The 26,138-nt window shown below is 44.6% G+C and overlaps 1 protein-coding gene across 1 annotated transcript in view; it reads left to right on the plus strand.

Moving 5' to 3' along the window:
- The first annotated feature begins 63 nt into the window (after nt 1-63).
- ADAMTS17 (ADAM metallopeptidase with thrombospondin type 1 motif 17) overlaps nt 64-26,138 on the plus strand; it is a 190,859-nt gene continuing 164,784 nt past the window's right edge. The window contains exons 1-3 of the mRNA XM_014946094.1: nt 64-196; nt 892-1,268; nt 10,594-10,759. Of these exons, the coding sequence (XP_014801580.1) occupies nt 127-196; nt 892-1,268; nt 10,594-10,759 (613 nt within the window). The 5' untranslated portion in view covers nt 64-126. The remainder of the gene's footprint in view (nt 197-891; nt 1,269-10,593; nt 10,760-26,138) is intronic.

Below are 26,138 nucleotides of genomic sequence, written 5' to 3' on the forward strand. Positions count from 1 at the left end.
GGCCGGGCGCCCACCACGCCGGGGCTGTCGGCGGCGCCGATTACTTTTTCCGAGGGCGGGGAGGGCTCAGTCCGGGCCGCGCTGCCGCCGCCGCCGCTCCGCGCTGGGCCCCGCCGCTGCCATAAAATGTTTGACGGCTGCCTCCTGCCTCTGATGTTTGCCTGCCTGCTGCTTTGGGGACTGGACGCCGGCACAGGTAGCGCTTCCCTTCCCCCCCGGCCCGTCCCCCTTTTCCCCCGGCGGCGCTGACAAGGGTCCGGCGGGGCGGGCGGTGGGCGCTCAGCCCCCGGCGTGCGGGCGCGGACCGCAGGGCACGCACCGGATCCCCTGCGTGGCCGCCGTCCCAGTCTGCAGGATGAATTGCTCCAGGCTTTTGTATTTTCTTTTCCTGTCCTCTCGCTGCTGCTGCTGCTGCTGCTGTAACGTTTCATGTGGAAAGCTGCTGACTGTCCTTGGCTGCGGCTTCGGCTTGCTCTGCTTTTCCCCTTCTCCCTGCAGATTTTTATTGGGGTTGGTGAAATGCGATGCTTGTGTCTGAGCTATATATACATTTTTTTTAATGATACAAGTAGCTTTAGCATTTGCTTTATTCCTCTCTTCCCTGCGCGTTTTTTGCCTCCAATATAGATGTGTGTGTATATATATAGAGAAATAAATCCCTTTCCTCCGCTGGCTCCATTGTCTCTGCAGCCTGTTCACAATTTCCAGTGCCTGAGTCTCTGCGCTGAAATCCGAGCGCAGGGGCTGTCCTGCCCCGGCAGGACGGGGCGTCCCGGCGGGGAGGGGGACGGGGGAGCGGGGAGGGGGCTGGCGGGGCAGGGAGCCCCCCGGCCGCCCCGTCGGGCCGCGGGGGTGCGAGCGTCCTGAGCCCTCTCTCCTTCTCGCCTGCAGCTGGCGGAGCGGAGCTGGAAGTGGTGATCCCGGAGCGAGTGGCGCTGGAGAAGATCCACCTGCTGCCGCCCGCCCGGCGAGGGGATCGCGGCGGCCCCCGGCGCCGGCGGGCGCTACCGCGGCAGCGGGCGGAGGAGGAGGAGGAGGAGGAGGAGGCCCTGCTGCTCCGTCTGCCCGCCGCCGGCTCCGAGCTCTACCTGCACCTCCGCCGCGACCTGCGCTTCCTCGCCCGGGGCTTCGTGGTGGAGCAGCGGCGCGGGGAGGGGCGGCGGGCGCCCGGCCCCCGGCGGCCCCCGGCGGAGCGGCTCTGCTTCTACACGGGACACGTGCTGAACCGCAGCGACTCCTTCGCCTCCCTCAGCACCTGCGCCGGGCTGGTACTGCCACCCCGAACCGCCTCCCCTACCGCGGGACGCCCCTTCCCCGCCGACCTTCCCCCCGGGGCCGCGGCCGGACCCTCCGCCGCCCCCGACGGGCTTTTTTTCCTGTCAGCCCCGGGGCTGCCCGACCCGCTCCCAGCCCGGGGGAGGCGGGAAGCGGCTGTGGCGTCCCTGCCCCGCTCCCCACGCCACCTCAGCGCGGTGCCCCTCCGGCCCGTTCCTCGCCTCAGCGCGGTGCCCCTCCGACCCCGCTCCTCACGCCACCTCAGCGCGGTGCCCCTCCGGCCCCGCTGCTCACCTCAGCGCGGTGCGCCTTCTGCCCGCAGCCCTGCCCGAGCTCTCTCGCCTCCTCAGCCCCGGCCGAGAGGCTCCGGTGTCCCCCGGGAAGACTTTCCTGTCAGCCCCCGGCCACCCTGCCCCGCGGAGGCGGGGAGCGGCCATAGGGCCCGGGCCTCACCTCAGCGAGGTGCCTCTCCTTCCCGCCCGGGCCTCGCCTCAGCGCGGTGCCCCTCCTGCCCACCCCCCCACTGCCCTGCCCGGCCCCTCGCCTCTCTGGGCCCCGGTGAGCATGGCTGCTGACCCACTGTGGGTTTTCCATCAGTCCCAGCTCTCCACTGTGGGAGCTGCCCCATTTTAAGCCATACCTCAGCCACAGTCTGCTGTGGGTGGGCAGCAGGGCCTAGGGGTCCCGCTTGGCCTAGGGGACCCTCCTCTCGTCACTGTACCCCCGCCATCTGGCTGGTGGCTGGGTCCTGCTGTGGGGGATTTGGTTGCCTGCCTGCCCGGCTCCCTCCTGCAGCTCCTCGGCTCTTCAGCCAGCCCTTTCCACCTGGCTTGTGTGATGGGTGTTGGTGTGTGAGGGTGTTCCTGCAGTGTAGGGACACCTGGTACTCTGGCATGGTCAGAGGAACCATCCCACTCAGGGATGACTTTCCCACCTCAGGGGTCAGGATTTCTCTATGTGAAGTTGTCACTTTTTCAGGTGGCTCTGCAGGGCCTGGGCTCTCCTCTGAGCATCCTGATAAGAAGGGGTGATCTTGCATGGGACAGCATTTCTGTTTCTCTGGGGTGAAGACTTAGATGCTTAAGATGATGGCTAGTTTGAGTTTGTAATTATTGTTGATAGCTTGAAAGTACTTCAGAAAGTCACCGGGGCGTTAAGCGTACTGGGATGTGTGCTTAACTTCTCGGTACAGACCTCTTGATAGAGATTTTGTCTTAAACTTTGCAGTAAGAAGCACTTCATGTGCTCTGCACTTGGGGCTCGGGCCTTCATTCCTGAACCATTTGAGGGCGCTGTGCCTCAGGTTTGGGGGGAAAAAAAAAAAGTGGTTCTGAGATGCTGAGCGTTTGAGTGGCTCTGTAAATTGAGCTGTACACCACCGAGGGCTTTCTCAGAGTTTAAAAGTGATATCTCCAGTTCAAGCTTTAAATCACTAACAGCTCTACGCTTTTGTCACTAGGCACGTTTTGTTAATCCCGTTCATGAAGTGCTGGGCTTCCAAAGCTACCTACTCCAGCAGAGCTGAAAAGTACAAACAGGCAGAGAAGGAACCTTTTTAAAAAGAGGAATGTAGTTGTAGGCACAGTATTAACTGCCTGAGATCAGGGAATGGAGGAGGGGGAGTGGAAAAGATTGGCGATATTCCCAGTAGAAAAGTTGGAAAAGAAACAAGACTAGTTAGTCTTTGTTCATTACTCTGCAAATATGAGCCGCAATATTGCGGTATCTGTTTGTATCATATGAATTCTAAATGACTAGATTGACATAACTCAGTTAGATGACCTTGGGATCAAAAAGTGTCAAAGGTGTCAAAGCTGCTCGTTTGTAGCACCTCTTGGGGACCAAGGCCAATACTGCCACACGAGCAAGTGACAGCCTTGGTAAAGCTCAGCTCCCCTTTGCCTGTGGGTCTGGTCCTGGGAGAGCTGAGGGTGGTGTGGGCAGATGTGTTGAGAGAGATGTGTTTCTGCATGTTGGGATGCTCCTATTCGGGGAGTCTGTTCATTTATTCTTTGTTCAGATAATCACCAGGAATGGGAAATGGGCTAAAAACAGGGGCATGATACGTATGAGTGCGTTAAGGTTTATAACACCCTTGTGAACTCAAAACTAGAGAACAGAAAACTGAAGTGTCTTCAGGATGAACCTAAACTTAAGATGAACCTCATTAACTTCTGAAATGGGTTTATTAAATTGATCCACATCACCATGTAGATAGACCTTCTTATGGACCTTTTGGCTTCTTCAGTCTGTTCTTAAACGTGAAACATACCAGATCTTAGCCTGCTTTTAGTGTTTACAAAGCCTTTTGCAGTGGCCATGCTAAATCATCATACCTGTAGTGAAAGGTATGCCAGTTAGTGGCAAGGTGTTTCCTGGGATCAGAAGAATTAAGTTTGCCTCAAATTATCTCGGGAGCCTTGAATCTGCCATGAGTGGAACTGAGATTGGGTAACTCTAGAGCCCAAATTTGTTGCCTCCTATTCTGGCGATTTAAAATACCAACACCATCACTACAGAGGGTTTTGAATTTTCCTGTTGCTCCTTAATCCCTGTTTGCAGCAGGAAGGATAAGGCTTTGTCCTCAGCAGCAGCACAGCTTCACAGGTGGGGATCTGGACAAGGCCTGCACGCTGGGCTAGAAGAAAGACCTCAGTAGCAGAAGGCTTGCAGCCTGTTTATCCTGGCATTTGTCTCCTGAGCGGTGCTAGCACTGCAGTGGGAGATTTCCTGAAAACTCCAGTGTGGGAGTGCTTGTTGGACTCAAACTGGATGGTCAGGATATCTTGTTCAAAAAAGCTGGTCGCTAAGAAGTAGAGTAAGTAATAATACTGTATCCTGATCTCCAGCTGGCCTGGACTTTGTTGTAATCGTATTCTTCAACTATGCCATAAATCATACAAAAAGCGATATAAAATGACCAGGGCAAGTGGAGTTCTAATAAAAACAAAATCCCTGATACAGGGGCATGAAAACTGAGCTACAACCAGACTGAGAAATTGCTTCCTGGTAGTGATATCGGGTTCCCAGTGATGACACCTAAAGAAACTCTGCTTGCAGATGCTGCTGTTAACCAGTATGTGTCCAGCATAGGGCAACTAAGATGATTAAGGGATTAGAGCACCTCCCTTACAAGGAAAGGCTGAGAGAGCTGGGGCTCTTTAGCCTCGAGAAGAGAAGACTGAGGGGAGACCTCGTCTATGTTTACAAGTTCCTAAAAGGTGGGTTGAGGGTTGATGGAGCCAGACTCTTTTCAGTGGTTTCCAGTGATAGGACGAGGGGCAACGGGCACAAGCTGGAACATAGAAAGTTCCATTCAAATATGGGGAAGAACTTCTTTCTGGTGAGGGTGCCAGAGCCCTGGAACAGGCTGCTGAGAGAGGTTATGGAGTCCCCTTCTTTGGAAATCTTCAAGACCCACCTGGATGCAGTCCTGAGTGATGTGCTCTGGGCAATCCTGCTTTGGCAGGGGAGTTGGACTAGGTGGTCTCTAGAGTTTGGCGGAGCAGTGTTACTTTCCATACAGCTTTTTTGATTGAAGCCTGGAGAGCACAGTAGAGAAGGCCCTTTCAGCACCATGAATTTGTGATGTGATTGCAACAATGCTTTGTCTGAGTCTGAGTCCTAGCAGGTCTTATCAGTTGTGCAGACCCAAGGTGAGAGTGACAGGCAGATTTCTGTGCCTTTTTGGGGCAGACGTCTTCCCCAGTGGTAATGTGGGATTCCCAAAGACCTTGTTTGATGTATTAATTCACTTTTTTTTTTTTTTGTACTAGGGTCACTTTCACACACTGAAGTGCTGGACTGCTGTGTGGTCTGTTGGACCATAACATCAGTACCTTACAACTGGTGCCAACTTTTCATATTTCTTGTTCCTAAATTTTTTGAAAAAGCTACAGTTTTAAGATGGTCATGGATTCCTATTAAAATGAGCATTAGGTTTTGAGTTGGAAATGAGCTTGAATACTCTTGTCTGTTCAGGAACCTTATCTGAAAGCTGCAAATCACTGGGATGCATTTAGAGGCAGAGGTTTAACTTTAAGTAACTTCTCTTTTTTCATTTTGAAATCTGGAATCTCTGACTTTGGGTTCAGGACTGCTCTTTGACCTGTCTCTAGCTAAAGTGGATTGTCTTTCTCAAGTGAGATAAGAGAAGAGGTTGTGGCTCCCTCCTGTTCAGGCTCATTCATTTAACTTGTTCACACCACATTTGCATCTCCTTTGAATCCAGTGAGACTTCCTTGTGCAAACTGGATCAGTGGAAGTGAATGATGTGCAATACAAGGGCTCGTGGAATGAGCACAGTGCTGTTCTCGTTATAGGATGGAACAGAGTAATTGAAGCTGCATCATAAGAAATACATTTGGATGCATAACTTCTTCTAGGGGCTCTGAACTCCCACTGATTCCCAGGTGGGTGTAAGTGCCTACACAGGATGTCTCCGTGTGGTTTTGGATCCAATATAGAAGGCCAGTCAGGGCAAAGAGAACTGAGTAGGTTGGACTGCAGCCTCCAGGGAATGAGCCAATAACTCAAAGGACTCCTAATGGAATGGTAGATCTGTTCTGTCCTTGGTGAAAAAGAAGAATACAGAAGAGGCCCCAGACTGTTGGTTTTAAGCTTGACTCTGGTTATCAAGGGGAGAGGGAGTGATAAAAATGGGCACTTCCAAAGAGCACTTCTCCTGATGGTCTGTCCTGTTGCTTAGTTACTTTAGATTGGTGAATAGTCACTTTGGAGGTCTTTGCCTTTCTCTGTTGACTGCAGAGGGAGAGGATGCCTGGTTTAGGGCCGATGTGTGAAGCTCGGTGAGCTCACTCCCTGTCCAGTGGCAGTGAGTGTTTAATGTGTGCAACGGGGCGGTGCTGCCCTTCAGGTGACTGCAAGAGCCTCTGCTGCTGTGGGAAGCAGGGCAGTGCAGGCATGCTAGGATTAGAAGATGATACGATATCCCCTGAGGAAACCTTCAGCTCTGCTGAATTCTCCTGTCTGGGAGAGGAGCTGTCTGGCATTTAGCCACAGCTGGTCCACAAGCTGAAAAGTTAAACCTCTTAAAATTACCGTACTGGGTTTCTTTGTGCTGGGATTTTCTTTCCCCTTCCACAGTGGACAAAAGGGAGAGCACGTTGTGGTGTCCTTGTTTAGCAGACCCAGAGGTGCAGCCAGATATTCTGGGGTATGATCTGCTCTCATAACTGGGTGTAAACCTGAAATGACGCTGGAGCAGTTAAAGCTCTTGCTTTAAATTTGCTTGAATTGCACTTGTAAATGATAACAAACTTAGAGCTGAAGCCTGGTTAATAAGGACATGACTAAAAGCCATGTGAAGTTTATTAAACTGCATTTGTGTTGTTTTTGTTCTTCACTTTAAATATTGACTTCCTTTTAACTTTGAGGAAATGGTTAAGCTAAGATTTACATTGTAACAGTTGAGAAATCGAGAAGGGAATGGAATTTGTCAGATGTTTAAAACTGTTCTCTTTTCAGCATGTTCATATGTATGTAACTAATGAACGCTTAGGAGCAAAAGAAAAATCTGTTAGAGATTCAGCATTTCACAGATCTTGTTCAAAGATGTTGTGAAAATAAAAAGGGCTGGAAAAACAGTGTAACTGTTGGAGTGTATTAACGTGTGGGAAGGTCCAGAACCATGTGCAGAGAACACTGAAGATTTGGATTCCTGTCCCGAGTTAGCCCTTGAGCTGTTGTAGCTCCACCAGTAACTACCAGGGGACAGAGGCAGAACAGAGAAGCCAGCGGAGCAGGACGATGTGATTACAAATGCAATTTGAGTGCCAGCACTAACAGTCCCGTTGTTACCGTTGTAATTCCAGTGATAGGGTGTGAGGACCTTCCTCCTGAGGAAAAACTCCAGTGGCGAGGAGGAGGATAACGTGTACAAGAAGAGTGAACTGCTGGTAGCACAAGAGTGGATTAGAGAGTGAGCAGATTGCTTGCGTGACCAACGTATGTGTAGAACTCTGGATAAGGGCATGTGAGAATATTTTGGTTTGGTGGTTTAGAGAACAGGGACTTTTTTGCTAGCAAGGAATGCTAAGCTGACTTCTCAATTAAGGATATAAAATATCCTTAATATGAAAGATACATCCAGTGTTAAGCACAGTGGTGAGTGGGGCTGTAGTGGGAGGTGTGGATTATTGTTTATTTTAATCAACTTGTCAGTTTCGTTGCCTGCCTTTTTGAGGCTGAAATCATTCCAGCCCTTCCCGTTCTGTGTGATTCTATCAGCTGTAGGGTCCTGTCGTACTAGCTGTAAAATCCAGTTTAGATTAATAATGCAGATGATGATGAACTTCTCTGCCCCTCTGAATCTTTGTGCTCCTGATGACTCCTGTGTCTCGAGTGCTCTGGGGTGGTGGGACTGGGCAGCAGCCACTTTCCTGGACACTAAGCAATACTGGGGTCTGGCACAGGGGCAGGTCCTGTTCGTACGGGCTCTCACAGTGAAAGAAGGATGAGAGGGAGTATCCCAGCTTTTGATATGCATTTCCCCAGGCAAACGTGAATTGGCAGATCCAAAGCATTTTATTTAATTGGAATGATTTCCAGAGATGTGGGAAAAATAGCTCTGACAGCTACGTGGTCTCCTGTTTTACTTCTTTATCTTCAAAATCCAGCTTTCTGCTGTCCCTGAACATCACACAGACTAGAGAAGAAAAGCACAGAGTATTTGTCTAATGCTGATGTCTGATATCTATCTCGTGCTGAGATTAGCGCAGTATAGTATCTGGTAGTTGGAGGATTTGAGGGAGGCAACAGGAAGAATGCATTTCTTACAGAAAAAGCAAAATAATGATCAGAATATTGAGGTTACGAGGTCCAAAAGATCTCATCTGGGCCAACAGGCTTGAGGACTCTTTAGAACCCAACTGGCAAGTTTGGGAAAAATTTTAACTCCCTAGGAATACTCTACAGGCCCAATCCTGCAAATCCTTCCTGCTTGAAACTCTACTTGGCTTGTCAGATTAAACTTGAGATTGCTTCTTAACCTATTCCAGGGTGAAGACGCATGGCTCTTTCACTCCATAGGTTTCACAATTCCAAAGCAAATGTGAAACATAAGTCCTTTCCAATGGTTTAAATTATTTTCACACTTGATGCCAGAAAGTTGGGATAATGTCGGGTGGTGATGAAACTGACTACTTCTTACATATTTTTGGCACCAACAAAAATGGTTGGCAGTCTTTCAGGAGCTCTGGTGTGGCTTTTAGTACCATGGCACCAGATTTACAACCCTTCTTCTAAATAATTAAAACCTATATTAAAAAGGGGGGTTGGGGCTACCTCCCAGCTGGAAGATTGGAATAAGGAGGGGAAGTAGTGGAGAGCATCGTAAAGGAGGCTGGAAGAATAAGTCACTAGAGCTTTTGCTGTCTCTGAAGCATTCTGACAAAGCCCAACTTGTAATTTAAATGAAGAGGCAGCCCTTTTAGAAACTCCAGGGCAGAGTGGGTCTTATAAACAGGTATGCATTCTGTAGGGCCAAGAAATAAAGTCAATTATTCTTCATACATGGGAGCCCTTCTGGGAGGCGTCAAGCATTTTATACTTAATCAGTGACCTCACCCGAAGGGCAAGGTCTCTTTTGAAAGACCTCAAAAGAGGTGTCTCTTGTCTCTTTTGAGGCAGGGGACTAATTGTTACCACTGTGCTTTCCAGCCATAGCAAATAGAGACACTGATTGTTTTATATTTATTTTTTTTCCCTCCCAAGTGCGCTTTTGAAATTAGCGACCCTTTCTGAGAGATCCTGGTTTCCCCTGAACGTTATTCAGTTAGTAGGGCTGTCAAAAGAGGATAGCTCTCATTTCTGTTAGCAGAAATTCCTCTTGCTGGAAGTACTAGGCCAAAGGGATTTCCTGGGTGTACGTGAGGACTGAATTTGGCAGGGAGGTGTGGAAATGTACAATATACAGTATGTATGTAATGTATATTATAAATCATATTAGTACAGTCAGCTGTTGAATATATAGTATTTGCATGTACGTGCAGAGCATTTATTTGGATGGGTGCCTGGCTGGCACAGAACACAGTGGGAGGGGCAAAAAAAAGTCTGGTCTCTCTTTGTATGTATAGGATGGGTGTTAGAGGCTCGCAACCCAGCAGGACCCCTTTGTGAGCTCCTTTACCTCCAAGGTGTACCATAGGCACAATCTGATGCCTCCTGAGGCTTCCTGGTGCTAGAAGGAGGAGTTGGGTCAGACCTACCGAGTTCTCTCAGGGGAGTATACAGCAAAGAGCTGTATTTTGAGACTTTTAATTGCAATATAAATAATTGTTGGATTAGTACAATGAAAAAGTAAGTAAGAAGCACTCATTGTACATACTCACTTTCTCCAATGTGGTATAACCTCAGTGTTGATTACTAAACTTGGAGGCTTTGTTAAGTTTTAGGGTGATATCTTTGCTTTCACTCTCTCCTTTTCATGCCAGAAAAGGAGTGGAAAAGGCATAAAAGAACCTTTAAAACTCTGGGTTGTAAGCAGGGGAGGGCTCTCCTGGGGCAGAAGCTGCCTTCCAAAGATGTTCTTGCCAGCCCTGGTGTAAGGTCTGGACTTGGTGCAAGAGAGGCAGGGGTTTAGTGCTCTGACCTGTGGTCTATGGAGTCTACTGTTACTTAGACAAGGTCTTTGTGTTACTTATTCCAGAGACGGTGGAAAATCTCGTAGCTGGACAACAGTCCATTCTCAGCTTGACCTCTGAAAGCCATGGCTTGTAGGGAGAGCAGTGCTCACTGTGTGGCCCCTGTTGTAGTCAAGAAGTGGTATTTGGTCCCCCCAAAAAAAGCGTGGGTGTCTCTGCAAGTCCTACTTATGACATCAGTAATGAATCTCACCCTTTTGCTCTACTGAGATAGATAATAAATGCCATTTGAGAACAATGCCATTCTGGCTAGCAATTAGAAAGGTGATTATGAAAGCTTTTCTGTTAATAGAATTTATTTGTCGTCATGTGAGCTGAGCATCTCATAAGACATACTTATTTATGCTTCCAGCTAGAGTGGTGCTGTGGCTGGAGGAAGAGGAAGAAGGGAAAGGAAAGGTGTTGACAAGAACCCCCTACCTTTTCTTTGTACATGTACAGCGCACAATGTTTCTAAATAATACTCAGTGACATAAAAAATAAATCTGAGAAGCAGATGAAGTTCTTTAGTCTGTATTAAGCAGACTGAACATGATCATAATCACTTTACATTTCCTCACACTTAAATAATGATGGCAGTGAAATGGTCTAGGGGTTGATAGACAAGGTTAGGATACTAAACTGATGGGATTTTTTTGTTCTCTTTTGTGGACAGGTTGGCTATATCCAACTAGGATCAGAGCAGATGCTAATACAACCAGTGAATACATCAGAGACCTCATTTAGTGGAAAAGAACACTTCATCAGGCGGAGAAGATCCACAAAATCAAGCCATCCCATGAAGTCGCACATTCCTGATGAGCACTGCAAGGTTGTAGCAGGTGAGCTTGAAGTGGCTCAAGAGAACAGCCACGAGTATGCAATTATATTTTAAACTGTTGTTCTGCCAGATATGTCTGTATTTTGTAATTCAAGTGTTCAGGCAGCTGGAGCTAGTGAAAAATGGCGTGCATTAGTGAATCCTTCTGCTACTTCAGGCAGAAGGAGCCACATCACAAATACTAACATTGTTAGGACATATGCTGTTACATTCAATTTGTGCAAAGATAAACTTTATGATGGGTCAGAGTAAAATTCTGCTTTAACCATGCAATGTGACCACTGCTCAGAAAGGCATTCGCGATGTTTTTAGCAAAAGCTCAAATTTTGAAACTGCAGTCAGTGGTGAGGGGAGCTCTTTTGTCTCACCTTTCCTCTACAGTTGTGCCAAGTAGGCATGGACAGGTTGGTGATCCTTGCATTTCAGGTTGCAGAAAGGGTCACTGCAGATACTTCAGATTAAATTAGATGAAAGTATCATCTGTGGAGTCCAACTCCAGGGATCCAGCTCATAACAGGGTGGAAAAATATCTGGAGAGGGGAAGAGATGCACCATTTCTTTTGTAAAACAATCTACTTTCTTTTGCAGCTTCGCACATGTCATAATTTTTACATCCATCTAGCAGAGCACACCATCCATAATAGAGTGTATCAGGGTATGCGATCAACTTTGTATTTATTTATTTTTTTAATTGCTTTTGTATAGACTTATGTGCATTTGAAACTGCCAGATGTAGTGAGCAAGGTAATTTTTTTTAACTAGGAACTTGATTTTACTTTTTCTTTCCAGTGTTTGGCTCGTCAAATGTAAGCTCTAGCTTAAGCTCTAGCTCTCATGCTATAGGACTTTTTTTTCCTTTGAGTGGCAACTTTTAAATTGTTTGCTTTAAGGTTTTGTGAGACAAATTAAACTTTTTAGCTTTCCTGGAGATCTGTGAATCCAGATTTGAGGTCCGAGTCCAAAATGTGATAACAAAATGTGATTGTGTAGGTGTATTGTTTCAATAGGACTTCTTGAGAAATGGCAATGACTTGGATTTCAGTTGTGTGTCTGGCAGTTAATAGTAGACATTCCCTAATGCTCTGGATTCGGTTTCCAGGGTTGTGCTGACACACCTTGCTGGTGTTAAAATCCTGGGCTTAAATATTACATGTCTCCATGAGCATGTGAGGTGCCGGTGGCATGTTCCAAATTGTCAGTCTTCAGTTGTAACCCAGCGTGACAATGTTAAAGTTGGTTTTTAAGTTAAAAAAAAAAAGTAAAAAAAAAAAGTGATGATTGTGAATTTCATTTTAAGCCCTAGAGTCCCCACTGGAATGGGAGACTAATAATAAGGAGATTGAATTCTTGGGTAATGATCCTCCTGCCAGTATTTTTCTCCTGTGTTTCACCTTCCTCCATTCAAGGCACCACGGAAAGTCAGTAGCTTTACTATATTTTTGTATGATAAGAGCATGTGCCTGTGAGCTGCTGCAAACCTTGCTGGTGTTCTAATGCCTAACAGCTGAAAGATGATTGTGGATCTCATTTTAAGCCCTAGAGTCCCCATTGGAATGGGAGACTAATAATGAGGAGATTGAATTCTTGGGTAATGGTCCTCCTGCCAGTATTTTTCTCCTGTGTTTCACCTTCCTCCATTCAAGGCACCACAGAAAGTCAGTAGCTTTACTATATTTTTGCATTATAAGAGCATGTGAGCTGCTGCAAACCTTGCTGGTGTTCTAATGCCTAACAGCTGAAACCCTGTAAAGATGTAGCGGTCTTGCTCCCTTTTCATTTGGGTGGGGTTACTTTTGTTTGGTGTTAATAGTAAAACAGCTGTCGATTCTAGTATTTCCTAGCATTTTTCAAGAGAAAATGGCTACCCCTATTCACTGATCGTATCCTGTCTTCTCCCATTTTTAAAGCCAAACAATCAGATTGTCAGCTTGTATAAACTGGTCTAGTTTTTGGCTGCTTTGGAGCAATTGAATTTTATCCTTTCTGGAAATCGGTGTGGGTGGGTTGCATAGAAGGTATTTTTTATGAACTCTGCAAAATCTCTTCTTTAGGTTTCAGTGTGCCTGTATATTCTGTTCCTTTTATTGCTTTCCTGCCCCATTACCCCACCAATATTCCAGCCTTCTACTGGATGGACTCCAGACGAAATGGAGGCAGTGGGTCCAGTTATCTATGCTGTCTTCTACTGGACTGCCAAAGGGACAAAATGGGAAGCAGGATGCCAAATTTAATGGGTGCAAGAGTGGGACTCTCTGGTATGGGAACAGCTGAGTGCTCAGGAACCTTCTGCTCATAAGGTTGCCTTCTAGCTGACATTGCTTGTTGGTAAAGCCAGGACTTTTATTTACTCGTGTGGAGTTGAGCTCAGCAGGTTTGTCATTCTCATGGGTTCAGACTAAGCCAATCTTCTTTTTGATTCTCTGAGCAGGAAATCTTGGTTCTGCTTACAGTTACAGATCCCTTACGTTTCCTTTTAGAGGAATTGTCAGAATTCAACGTCACTCTGATTTCCTAGCCAAGTACTATAGGTGCTGCAGCATTGTGTTCATAGGAAATTCATTACAGAATTCTTACACTGTAAGAGAAAACAGCCATTAGCTAAAAGCTGAATTGACCAAAATTAGTCCAGGAAATCTGCCTCAGCCTTTTTGCCACTGAATGTTTTGACCTTCTCTCTAGGGGCATGGTGCTGCCTGTCCTTGGCGGAACTGAAATTCCCTCCCTGGGAAGAGGGACTAAAGGAAAGGAAACTGGGGAGACACTGGGTAATTATATGGGGTCATAAATGGAAAGAGAAGGTGGATGAGTGAGTACCAAGGTAGCAGACCTGTAAAAATAAGGAACTAAAAGGAGACACTGAAAAAAAGTGTTTCCAGTAGCACTGAAGACTTCCGTGGACCCACTACGTGCTGCTTTTCTCTGCTTTCTCCAACAGGGAATGTGAATAGACCCAGCAGTTGCTGGGATCTTCCCTGCAAGTTTTGTCTTCCTCAGGTTGGTCCAGAGGTGACTGACAGGCAGGTTGTGAACTTGGTGGCCCTCATGGCATGGGCCATGGGGACTCTTGGTCTAACATGATGTGATTGCATTGTGTGGCAGCAAAATTAATTACATACCTATTAGCTTGTAGCTGCCATAGCTCAGCTGATGCTAAGGTGACAGCCAGGCCACATGGGCTGAGTGTGTATCTGAGTTCAGGAGCAGGGAGATTGATAATCTGATGTAAAATTTATTTAAGGCTGTGGATCTTGTTCTGTGACTGGATGTTTTCCTGCCTGATGCTAATCAAGGGGCTAAGCTAGGGCTGGATTTAGGGAAAGCGTGGGCTTCTCTGACTCTTGCATGAAACCAGGCTGGCTTTAGTCCCTCCCCCAGCAGGTAGGTGAGGAAAATCTGGGACTGTGTGATTCCCTGCTCTGCCCCGAGATCTCACAGGAGTTTGCAAAACAGCTGGGGACGGAATTCATATCCCTTGGGTGCTGAGTCTTTGTGTTGACCGCAGGCTGGCTGTGCTAAAAAGAGAGCAAATCACCCGGCTGCTGCACAGCGGGGAGTGCTGCTTGCTCATGCAAACAGCCACTGCTTCAAGTAGCTGTGTCATAAAATAATGAAATTGCTCATGGGCTTTGCCACTTAAAGGCAGACTCCTGAGTGTTTTTCATTGTTGCGGGAAAGAAATGTAAGTCATGGCTGTTAATAGGCTTAGCACGTTAACGACCTAATTGACTCCTGTCTGGTTTGGATTAACTTTTGTGCACAAGGAGTTTAGAAACAAAAAAAATTTAATCCTGTCTGACACACCAAAGGTCCATTCCTAATGAAATTGTGTGGAAATGATGATCTAGGGGCACGCTTCCAGAGTTTCTCCTGGGATAGGTCTATTGACTGTGGTACTCACCAACATCGGCGGAGTGAAGGACTGATCAGATTTGTACTAGAAGTTATTTTTCACGGGCTCGTAATTTGGCTCACCCAGGCTAAAACTTGGCAGGAAAGAATGGCAGTTGTAAATACTTAGGAAATATTCACATGCTAGACATTTTAGATACACATCCTGTATTGTGAAACAACATAGAAAAATACATGTTTGTGTAAATACAATATAAAGCAAGTATTTTTTCGAAGCCACAGAATTGCCATGCTTGGGCATTTGCCAGTCCTTTGCTGTTCTTGTATTTGCTGAACAAACAAGAGTCACCTCTAAAGATATTTTCCTCTTAAAGTTTTGTAATTCAGCAGTACCTGGCATGATCTGGGGTTATTTGGGATTCAAATAAAATACAGAGTATCAAATGTGGAATTTTTAATGGTAGTTATTGATCATGTCATCAAAATTTAAACAGGGCTAAATTGCTCAATGGGAGATTTCTACCAGTAGCAATGGTCCTGTGATGTATGAACATAATTGATTGTAAAACAGAAGAGATATGTGGCAATGTAATGTGTAAGTGAGTGTAGGGGGAGGAGGAAAGCATTTCAAGAAAACAAAATTAACTTAATCAAGAAGTGCCATATGTCAGCTCTTCTGAGGCAACAGAGAGCACAGCTTTCCAAGAGCATTCCTCCTGTGTTTCCACCCAGAAGTGTGACACTTTCCTCTCAGCTGTGGGAGAGGGAGACTGAGCTGCACAGTTCCTTGGGGCTAGGTAATGCTAGCAGTCTGGTTTGATAAGTGGTTGTTAAAATCTCTAAAACAACTCCTTTAGTCTAAGTGGCATAACATGTCCTACAGCACTTGAAATTATTTTTAGAGCTGCAGGAGGACTTCGTGGGAGCCAAATTTCTCCTGGAATAATCTGTGTAAGAGGATTAATCTGGCTGTAGTCAGGAATGGGAAAGTACTTAGGGTCTTGCATGACTGGATCTTTGAGATTTGAATCTAAAAGTGCCTATTAATGGGTTAAAAAAAATCCCAAGTCTGTGGATTCAGGGCTGATGTTTTAATTCCTTTGTTTAAATTCTGAAGTGTTCCAGCAGCAAAGGATGGATCCTCTCACCATGGGCCAGGTGCTATTGCTAGTCATATGATATGTGTATACGTATTATTTTTATCACCTGTCATCCAGCAGGAGAAAGAGTTCAAGTCACAATGCACATTTCTGCTCAGGCATGAACATGAGCCCCTGTGAGGCAAACAGAAAACCTATTAAAAGGTTTCCAGGTGCATATGCTGTGAGGGGGAAGGAAGGAAAGGTTGGGTTTCATTTGCTCTGAAGCATGGCATCATTGGAAACATGGGAAATAGCTTCACACCAGTGATGTGAAACACTTCTCATCTCTAGACACTGGGCTGCATCTGGGAGACAAGCCTGCTATCACATGCTATTCCGATTTTAAAGAATGAATTTCACAACTTTCTTGTCAAAGGTCCTGGACTAGTGGCCTTTCTGGAGAAAGGATGGAGTCATATGGAGCTTTGTTTGTGGGTTTTAATAAACATAAGTAAAAATTGCACTACAGGTGAGCGAAGTGAGGTGAGAAAAAGATCACTTTTAATGCATCACACAGGATTTTTGCAGCACCCTCAGGTTTGGCCTAGACCTCCATGAATAGGCTTCTCAATTTGTTTGTGGAGACACGAGGAGGTGGCTGCAGGGCTGATCTGTGTGTTGGCATTTTCTGTGATTCCCAGCAATCTCTAACCCTGTAGGAAGAGCTCATGGCAGAGGGGAAATGAGCAGACCAGGGAGGACTAAGGGGAAGCTGTACTATCTCCCCTGTTAACCTCCTGTACCTAAGAGTGGAGGTAGCAAACACCTGAGGGCTTCATTGCCTTGTCTCTCTGCAACCTTGTAATATATACAGTAAAGCTGTTTCTGCATGACAATATCCACCACACCCTCAGCTGCAGTAAATTGATATCATTTTGCTAACTATCAAGGAACAACAGTAGTTTAACTAATTTGCTGAGATGTGGTCACATATTTTGTATGTTTCCTATACCATCAAAATCTATAGATGTGAAAAGTTTTTCAGTTTTTCTTCGTGAGAGAAAATACCAATGTCAAAGACAGAATCAAACCATGTTATGGAAGCATAGGAATCTCCTCTAACCATGTCATTAAACTTTCTATTTATTTGGGAAAAGTAAGTTCTGTTATAACTTTTCCAAAGGTCTCCAGTGATGTATTAAAGTCCCCTTACATAGAAGGGATTTGATATTAAAATATGGTCCAGGAGCATGAGAGAGAGCAGCTTGTCTTTGGAGGGAAGGTTGTTATTTCATGTTTATGATACAGACCTCATAAATTACTCTTAAATGTGGGTTTGCTTTAAACCCTTTTGTCAGTTTAAGTGAACCAGTTTTCATTTAATGCAAATTTGCTGCATGGAGAGAAGCATATAGTGAAAAACAGGAAGATCAGCATTTTAATTCACAAAAAAACAATGCATTGCTTCTCTGTCTGGTTACTTCTCGACCTGTTTTAACAATTGATCAAAGCTGGTAATAATTTAAAGAAGTGCTAGTACACAGATATCAAATGTAGGGAATGCTTTCCCTGAACAGGTATAAATCCTAAACACATGTTACTGCTACGTTGCGTTTCCTCATCTTTAATCATTGTCTTTTAGCTGTGTTTTCTCTGCAGGTTTGACTTGGCCTGAAATAGCAGTTATTATGGCCAAAAAACATGTGCACTAAAAATAGAGAGATGTAATGCAACCTGTATTAGTCCATATTAGGAAGCATCTGGTGAAGAATTAAAGCAAGGATTTCAACAATGGGCTATGCAGAAGATGTAATGTGATTAAGTGTTTGCAAGCGTAGAATTATTCCCTGTATCAGAAATTCAGCACTTCACCCATGGGAGTGTGTCTCACTTGTCTGGATAAATCCCTTGGTTTTTCCAGGTCCCTGGTCTTCCAAACAGGGAGTCTGGATTTTCCGTGTAAGTGTGTGATTGTTTCCTTATGGCTCCTTGGGGCTAGGTAATGCTAGCAGTCTGGTTTGATAAGTGGTTGTTAAAATCTCTAAAACAACTCCTTTAGTCTAAGTGGCATAACATGTCCTACAGCACTTGAAATTATTTTTAGAGCTGCAGGAGGACTTTGTGGGAGCCAAATTTCTCCTGGAATAATCTGTGTAAGAGGATTAATCTGGCTGTAGTCAGGAATGGGAAAGTACTTAGGGTCTTGCATGACTGGATCTTTGAGATTTGAATCTAAAAGTGCCTATTAATGGGTTAAAAAAAATCCCAAGTCTGTGGATTCAGGGCTGATGTTTTAATTCCTTTGTTTAAATTCTGAAGTGTTCCAGCAGCAAAGGATGGATCCTCTCACCATGGGCCAGGTGCTATTGTTAGTCATATGATATGTGTATATGTATTATTTTTATCACCTGTCATCCAGCAGGAGAAAGAGTTCAAGTCACAATGCACATTTCTGCTCAGGCATGAACATGAGCCCCTGTGAGGCAAACAGAAAACCTATTAAAAGGTTTCCAGGTGCATATGCTGTGAGGGGGAAGGAAGGAAAGGTTGGGTTTCATTTGCTCTGAAGCATGGCATCATTGGAAACATGGGAAATAGCTTCACACCAGTGATGTGAAACACTTCTCATCTCTAGACACTGGGCTGCATCTGGGAGACAAGCCTGCTATCACATGCTATTCCGATTTTAAAGAATGAATTTCACAACTTTCTTGTCAAAGGTCCTTGGACTAGTGGCCTTTCTGGAGAAAGGATGGAGTCATAGGGAGCTTTGTTTGTAGGTTTTAATAAACATAAGTAAAAATTGCAGTACAGGTGAGCGAAGTGAGGCGAGAAAAAGATCACTTTTAATGCGTCACACAGGATTTTTGCAGCACCCTCAGGTTTGGCCTAGACCTCCATGAATAGGCTTCTCAATTTGTTTGTGGAGACACGAGGAGGTGGCTGCAGGGCTGATCTGTGTGTTGGCATTTTCTGTGATTCCCAGCAATCTCTAACCCTGTAGGAAGAGCTCATGGCAGAGGGGAAATGGGCAGAGCAGAGAGGACTAAGGGGAAGCTGTACCATCTCCCTTGTTAACCTCCTGTACCTAAGAGTGGAGGTAGCAAACACCTGAGGGCTTCATTGCCTTGTCTCTCTGCAACCTTGTAATATATACAGTAAAGCTGTTTCTGCATGACAATATCCACCACACCCTCAGCTGCAGTAAATTGATATCATTTTGCTAACTATCAAGGAACAACAGTAGTTTAACTAATTTGCTGAGATGTGGTCACATATTTTGTATGTTTCCTATACCATCAAAATCTATAGATGTGAAAAGTTTTTCAGTTTTTCTTCGTGAGAGAAAATACCAATGTCAAAGACAGAATCAAACCATGTTATGGAAGCATAGGAATCTCCTCTAACCATGTCATTAAACTTTCTATTTATTTGGGAAAAGTAAGTTCTGTTATAACTTTTCCAAAGGTCTCCAGTGATGTATTAAAGTCCCCTTACATAGAAGGGATTTGATATTAAAATATGGTCCAGGAGCATGAGAGAGAGCAGCTTGTCTTTGGAGGGAAGGTTGTTATTTCATGTTTATGATACAGACCTCATAAATTACTCTTAAATGTGGGTTTGCTTTAAACCCTTTTGTCAGTTTAAGTGAACCAGTTTTCATTTAATGCAAATTTGCTGCATGGAGAGAAGCATATAGTGAAAAACAGGAAGATCAGCATTTTAATTCACAAAAAAACAATGCATTGCTTCTCTGTCTGGTTACTTCTCGACCTGTTTTAACAATTGATCAAAGCTGGTAATAATTTAAAGAAGTGCTAGTACACAGATATCAAATGTAGGGAATGCTTTCCCTGAACAGGTATAAATCCTAAACACATGTTACTGCTACGTTGCGTTTCCTCATCTTTAATCATTGTCTTTTAGCTGTGTTTTCTCTGCAGGTTTGACTTGGCCTGAAATAGCAGTTATTATGGCCAAAAAACATGTGCACTAAAAATAGAGAGATGTAATGCAACCTGTATTAGTCCATATTAGGAAGCATCTGGTGAAGAATTAAAGCAAGGATTTCAACAATGGGCTATGCAGAAGATGTAATGTGATTAAGTGTTTGCAAGCGTAGAAGTATTCCCTGTATCAGAAATTCAGCACTTCACCCATGGGAGTGTGTCTCACTTGTCTGGATAAATCCCTTGGTTTTTCCAGGTCCCTGGTCTTCCAAACAGGGAGTCTGGATTTTCCGTGTAAGTGTGTGATTGTTTCCTTATGGCTGATAAACAGCAGCCTTTTGGAGCAGTCTGCCATTCAGAAGTGTCCTTTTCCATCACATGTGGCAGGTGAAGTTTTATTGCTGGTCTGTTCTGGATGAAGCCCTCAGCATGAGGGCAGCGTGGATAATGTGGAGCAGGAGGGACTCCAGTTTCTTCTTCCCCTACTGTCAAGGTGCAAAAGAGACAAAAAAAGAGGACATGCAAATACACATGGCATATGGATTTCTTCCTCTTCCAGAGCAGCTGCACAGAGTAGAGCTGCACTGCTCCTTCACTTGGTTTCTAATAAAGCGTAGTGCTAGTTTCCATTGAAATTTAATGAAACCCAAACTGGCAGGTGGAAATGAACTAGGTTGTCTGGTGTATGCTGTCCTTGACTGGGGATGTCCACAGGTATTCCACTGGTCATTCTGGCTAGAAAGGCAGCCAGGTGACTCCAAGGACATTAAGGTACATCACTTACCTTTCAGGTGTCTTTGTTTTTTCCATAATATCATAAATCATAGCTTAGGGTTAGAACCAGGAGTTGTGAATTGGTACTCTGTTGGCCTCAATTCCTAGTGGTATTTGACTTTGACCTTCAGCAGATCCCTTGGGAATCTCACTTACAAAAGCTGCCAAGCATTGGGCACCTACATTTTTTGGTGGCCAAGATGGGAACACTTTGGGAAAGGTTTTGCCTCTATTCAAAAGCTCTAAGCTTCCTTTGAGGTAGTTTGCAATTATGAGCGATCAGTCATAGATGTCCCAAACTGTGAACTCACGACTGAATCATAGAATCACAGAATCATAGAATGGTGAGAGTTGGAAGGGACCTTAAAGATCATCCCCTGGGCAGGGACACCTCCCAGTAGACCAGGTTGCTCAAAGGCCCATCCAGTCTGGTCTTGAATGCGCTGAAAATTAGAGGTCATTTAGATTGTAACCTCTGACTCTCAAAAAGTTTCTTTATTTGCAAATTAGGGCTGCTGCCTCTGAGCTGGCAACACTACCAAGAGCCTTTGGATCTGAAAGTTGCTCTATAAACTGCCAGTTTCTTTCTCAGCTGATCTGTTCCCTGTGTAGTTTGACATATCTGTATACATTAGGGAATAAAAATAACTGTTACACTACTCTTTACTTCACTTTGACCTGCTGAGGCAACACCGTTAATGAAGATGAGCCTGTTTTGTTTACTGGCTTTTTTACAAATCACCAGAAATAAATCGCCTGTCTTTCAAGGAGATCTGTGCCACCTCCCTCAAGGAATAGGTGCAATGGTGAGGTCAGACGGTTAATGAAGATGAGCCTGTGTTGTTTACTGGCTTTTACAAATCACCAGAAATAAATTGCCTGTCTTTCAAGGAGATCTGTGCCATCTCCTTCAAGGAATAGGTGCAATGGTGAGGTCAGACTGTAGCAGGGGAGCCCCTGGTTTGGTGAGTCCCTGAGCTATTCCAGTCTCAGCAGAAGTAACTGGAGTTGAGCTGCCAAAGCCCAGGATGAGTTGGTAAGGCTGGCAGTTGTAAAAACATGCTTTGCAAACTAAGTATGTTTGCTAAAGACTCATTAAAATAAAATAAATCTGGAGGCCAATGATGCCATTTTTTCACAGTATAACTGCAGCCAAACATTTTGTAGTCTCTAAAGTCCTGAAGTGGATTAGGACTGTGTTTTGTGATTGGTCTCAGATCTGCAGAGTTTAAATGGTCAAAACAGAGGAGTCTGAATTCAGAGTCTTTTGTACATCACTCCTTATCAATTGGACCTAATTATATTTGCATTACAGGATCTTCTCCCATGGCCCCAGGCAAGGTGGAATCTTTGTGTGTCTGTCACAAACAAAGTAAATTAATTTTGCTTCAGAGAATTTGCAACTTGTAACAGAGAAAATCAAATATAGGATGAGAAACCGAGGCACAGGGACTAAAAGGAAGTGGCAGAGCAGGTATTAAAGTCATACTGTGAAGCCACACTCACTGTGCCAGCTTTCTGCACCATTAAATTGTCTTCTCTGCCTTACATGAGTGAGTCTGTGTTCCTAGCTGGATGGAAAGCCTACAACGGAGGTCTGCTTTGAAAAGATTAGTGCACGTAGTTCAGGAGGTGGTAATCTTTGAAACCCTGTTGGCAAATTGAACCAGAGAGAGGACAGAGAATCATAGTGCTTACCCTGTGCTGTCTTACAGACCTGCCATTAAAGACAAAGTCCTGATGTGTTATGTTGACAATTGAGTATGTTTTGCAGAAGAATAAGGAATAAGAATAAGGTTTTAACTGATGTATCCAAGCCACAGATGAACTTGGATAACAGTCCTTGCAATAAAATGTCTGTGGTGTTTTGAGATGCAGCACAGAGTTCATGACTTCTGTCTCAAACTCTTGTTTGCTGCTGCTGTGCCAGACAAATAGTCATGAACTTGTGATTTGGTATGAAAGTGGCCGTGTGAAAATAAACCACAAACGAACAACAAAAAAATCCCCAAACATTTTCAGGAGGTGGATGAAAAAAATCATTCTGCTGTGCAGTGATTTTTTCCTACCAGTTGATGCATGATTTTGTCAGCCATTCTAGTCAGAAGGAAATTGGAGGTGCATAATCATTTTGTAGGGCTAGGCATTAAAAATGAGAGGACAGCTCTCAGTTTGCAATTGGTTGTGATTTGAGTAAGCAACCATTTTTAATCCCTGAGCCTGTGGTAAATCTAAAATACCATGTTTTTAGTGGAGGTATAAAGTCCAGTGCACAGGGACAATTTTGTGTTGTGTCCCGACAGTGGTGAAGGGAGCTCCACGTTCCTGTGGCTGGAAATAGATTGGCAAGTGCTGACTGTGGCAGCAACTCCAAGAGTGTCTGTTCCTCTTAATTTCTTTCTTCAATCCTTGCTTGTGTCTACTATGAGGTGGATGCCACAGGAAAAGTGTCAAGTAAGCAACTGTGTGGAGCAAGGCCGCTGGAGCTGAAGTGTGGTTTCTTTTTTTGTGTTTGTTTTTTTTTTTTTCTCTTCAGGAGATCAGTGTTTTGAAAAGAACCTCTCTGTTGTTGTATGGATGAAAACTGCAGCTTCAAGGTAACCAATGCACAGAGCTTTGGATTTAAAGCCCACAGGAAGCAGTCAAGGGATACTTCTGGTGCTGTCTGTGAATTTTGAACTGTCCCCCTTTATGTACCTGTGGTGATCTCACAGCTCAGAGCCATCCCATGCTCTGTGGTTGCTCTTTTAGCTCAGGCTGTGTTAGCACGTATCCTTCAGTGGGCTGACTTCTGCAGCCAGTGTTTTGTCATCCTGGAAGTCTCAGAGGTCTAAACCTGTTCTAATTTGTCTTGCTTCTAACCATGAGCAAGTTGATCCCCAGGCCAAGCAAACAAGGCTGCTGACTTCTACAGCTTGTGTTTATCCACCATGGCAATGCTCTGCAGTCAGTCTTTTGATGAAGCCATTCAATTAAAGGTTTGGAAGCAGCTCTGCTGTCAGATCCAAACATGAGGAGTAGATTGATTGAACTATAGCATATTTCTTTTGAGGCGTTTTTAAATAATAAACACACTTCTCTATGTTTCGACCCACCACCCCTTGATCTTCATTCAAACTAAGAAGGAAGCCTGCCTGTATTCTGTGTAGCTTTTGCTTTTGCAATGGTCTGGGGATGAAAATTCTGCAGCTCACTTCCACTTCCTCTTCACCTCCACCTTACATCTTGCTTTCTTGATTTGAAGTCAAATCAAGTCATTATGCTAGATCTGAAAATTTCTTTGAAATTAGCGCAGTTTCTAGATTAAATAGCAATGTCTAAGAGACATAAATGCAGTATAAAGATCATTTAAACACAGAATTGATAGTGTTTGAGAGGTGTTTGTATCCTACATCTGGTACCAGAGAAACTTTGTGGCATCTTGTCCCTCTGATAATTTGGCAAACTTGCCCTTCCTCTGATTGACGTAAGGTTTTAGGTTAACTATTAAACATTTACCTCAAGAACTTCCTTTATTTGATTTCTGGGTTTGGTTTGTGTGCAGCATCTCCTATTTTCTTTCTCTTTTGCTTTGGAGAGGTGATGGTTTTTATTTTTCAGTGAAACTAATAAAACCTGCCTATTGTGAGTACCAGTGAAAGATTTTCTAGATGCTCCTGGGGCATAAGGAAAACTGATGTTAGCTGTTTGCCCCACTCATGTGCTCTCTCCTTCTTTTTATGCTTCTGAAGTAACAACATAAAGGAAAACAGAGGTTGCCCTCCATGTGGGGGTATATCGAGATGTTAAAGGGGTCATGGGTGGAGGGAAGTCAACAGGCAGCTTCCTGAGGAAGAACTGGAGAGGATTTTTAAGGCAGCAATAGAAAAGAGCTTCTAGGGAGAAATTTGGCCTTGCAGAAAGGACTCTGCGATTTTACTTTTATTTGTGGCTTTTGTTGAACTGCATCCAGAAACGTTCAGTAGGTTTAACTAGAATGAGGTAGCTAAAATTACAAAAGGAAAGATTAGGGAGGAAAAAAAGTGGAAGGCTAGAGGAGAAGAGGTTGCTTTTCTCATGAGTCTGGGAAATGCTGTTGGAAGGGAGGTAGGAGGAGCAGGAAGGGACTCTGCAGCTACAGCAAGAATGTGCCAAAAACCAGACAGTGCTAGACAGGGCTTTTGGTGTGTAATAGGAAAAGGTCATTTGGGGCGGTTGCTTTGGAATTGTACATCTGTTGGGTTGCCATAAAAAGCACTGAACATAAGGAGTTTTCTAGTGAGGCTTCAGAAGAGCTCTGTTGTGCTTCTGAACACAGTAGGGACTTTATTTTTTTGCTGTTCTGAGGAAGATTGCAAAGACTGGTGGACTGCAGAGTGTGATGTGATCGTGTTGCTTTGCAGGTGATTAGCCAAGGAAAGGTAAAAGCCAGTAAATAAAAGCCAGCTAATGACTTTATGCAATATTACATCCGTTTTATACCGAGGATCTGGGGGTGTACTGCCCTTCTCCCATCACTTAACAGTCCTGAATTTGGTGGAATTCTTGGCCAGATAGACTCTGTAACACACTGTCAAAATGACTGGCAAAAGACTAATGTCCCTTGTGCTTAGTCACTCGCAGCGTATACGTGCCGTGTCGTAGATCGACTGTTTCAGCTCATATTTCACATGAAATTGTCTGACCTCTTAAGCGGGGAACACCTGACTCCTAAAATAGTGTGCAGTTTGGTTATGTATGGTCCCCGCAATGTAAACTCTTTGACAGGCTCCTGCCCATGTTTTATGGCCTCTTATGCCTTCACACTAACACTTAACATCTGCACCACAAAATTTGTAACATCAGTTTGTTCAAATAAAGAGTCCACCAAGCATTTAATCCTTGTTTTAATGGCTGATGTTTATTTTAGTGTGGGGTTTCATGTACTCATGGAGGGATTCTGTGCCCATAGTCCATAAATCATGTGGGGCAGGAGTGAGAGTTCTCTGGGCTGGCTTGTTTCTGAGGTGAGGCTCTAGAGATGGGGGTTTTTTTGATACCTCCATGAAGTTGACTCACCTCAGGTATGAGTTGCAGATACACTTAATGAGGATTTTTACTTTTGGTTTTGGATCTTTTTTTCCTCTTCATCAAATATTTGCGATACAGGATGTGTGGATTTTGTTCTGTTTGTGATGGTTCATCCATGCAAGTGATAGTTGTGTTTCCTCCATGTGCTTGATTATGCTGGAAAATTGTTTGCATGTGTGGTAGGCAGGACGATGCAAATAGAGACCACTCTGAAAGTAGCCCGCTGCAAGGACAAAAAGAATAAAGAAAAGTTACTTTATAAAGTAGCTACAAACTTAAAAAAGAAAACTAAACAAGAACAGGGGGGACACAACACATGACACCTCTGCTCAAATAGTTTGTGTTACTTTGCTTTACCTCTTCTATAGTGGATCATCGATGACCACCTGAATTCTTTGTAGGCTCCTTTGAGTCCATTACATGTTGCCTGTTTTAAGTGCTCTGTAAGCTTACATTTGGACAATGTGAGGGAGAGGATGAGAGTAAGAGCCCAGAATCTCTAAGTTAGGTCACTTTGGCTGGGTTTCTAGGCAAGCCTGTGGGGTGGTAGTTTTCCACACACAACCTCTAATCCCTACCACCCAGTGGAAAGCAGCCAATCCACAGCTTCAAGTAAAACTCATGGAGGAATGGGGGCCAGAGGCTTTGTGGGAACCAAGACTACCCAGCAATTTGC

The sequence above is a fragment of the Calidris pugnax genome, unplaced genomic scaffold (genome assembly GCF_001431845.1).
Source record: "Calidris pugnax isolate Ruff unplaced genomic scaffold, ASM143184v1 scaffold134, whole genome shotgun sequence".
NCBI classification, from domain to species: Eukaryota; Metazoa; Chordata; class Aves; order Charadriiformes; family Scolopacidae; genus Calidris; species Calidris pugnax.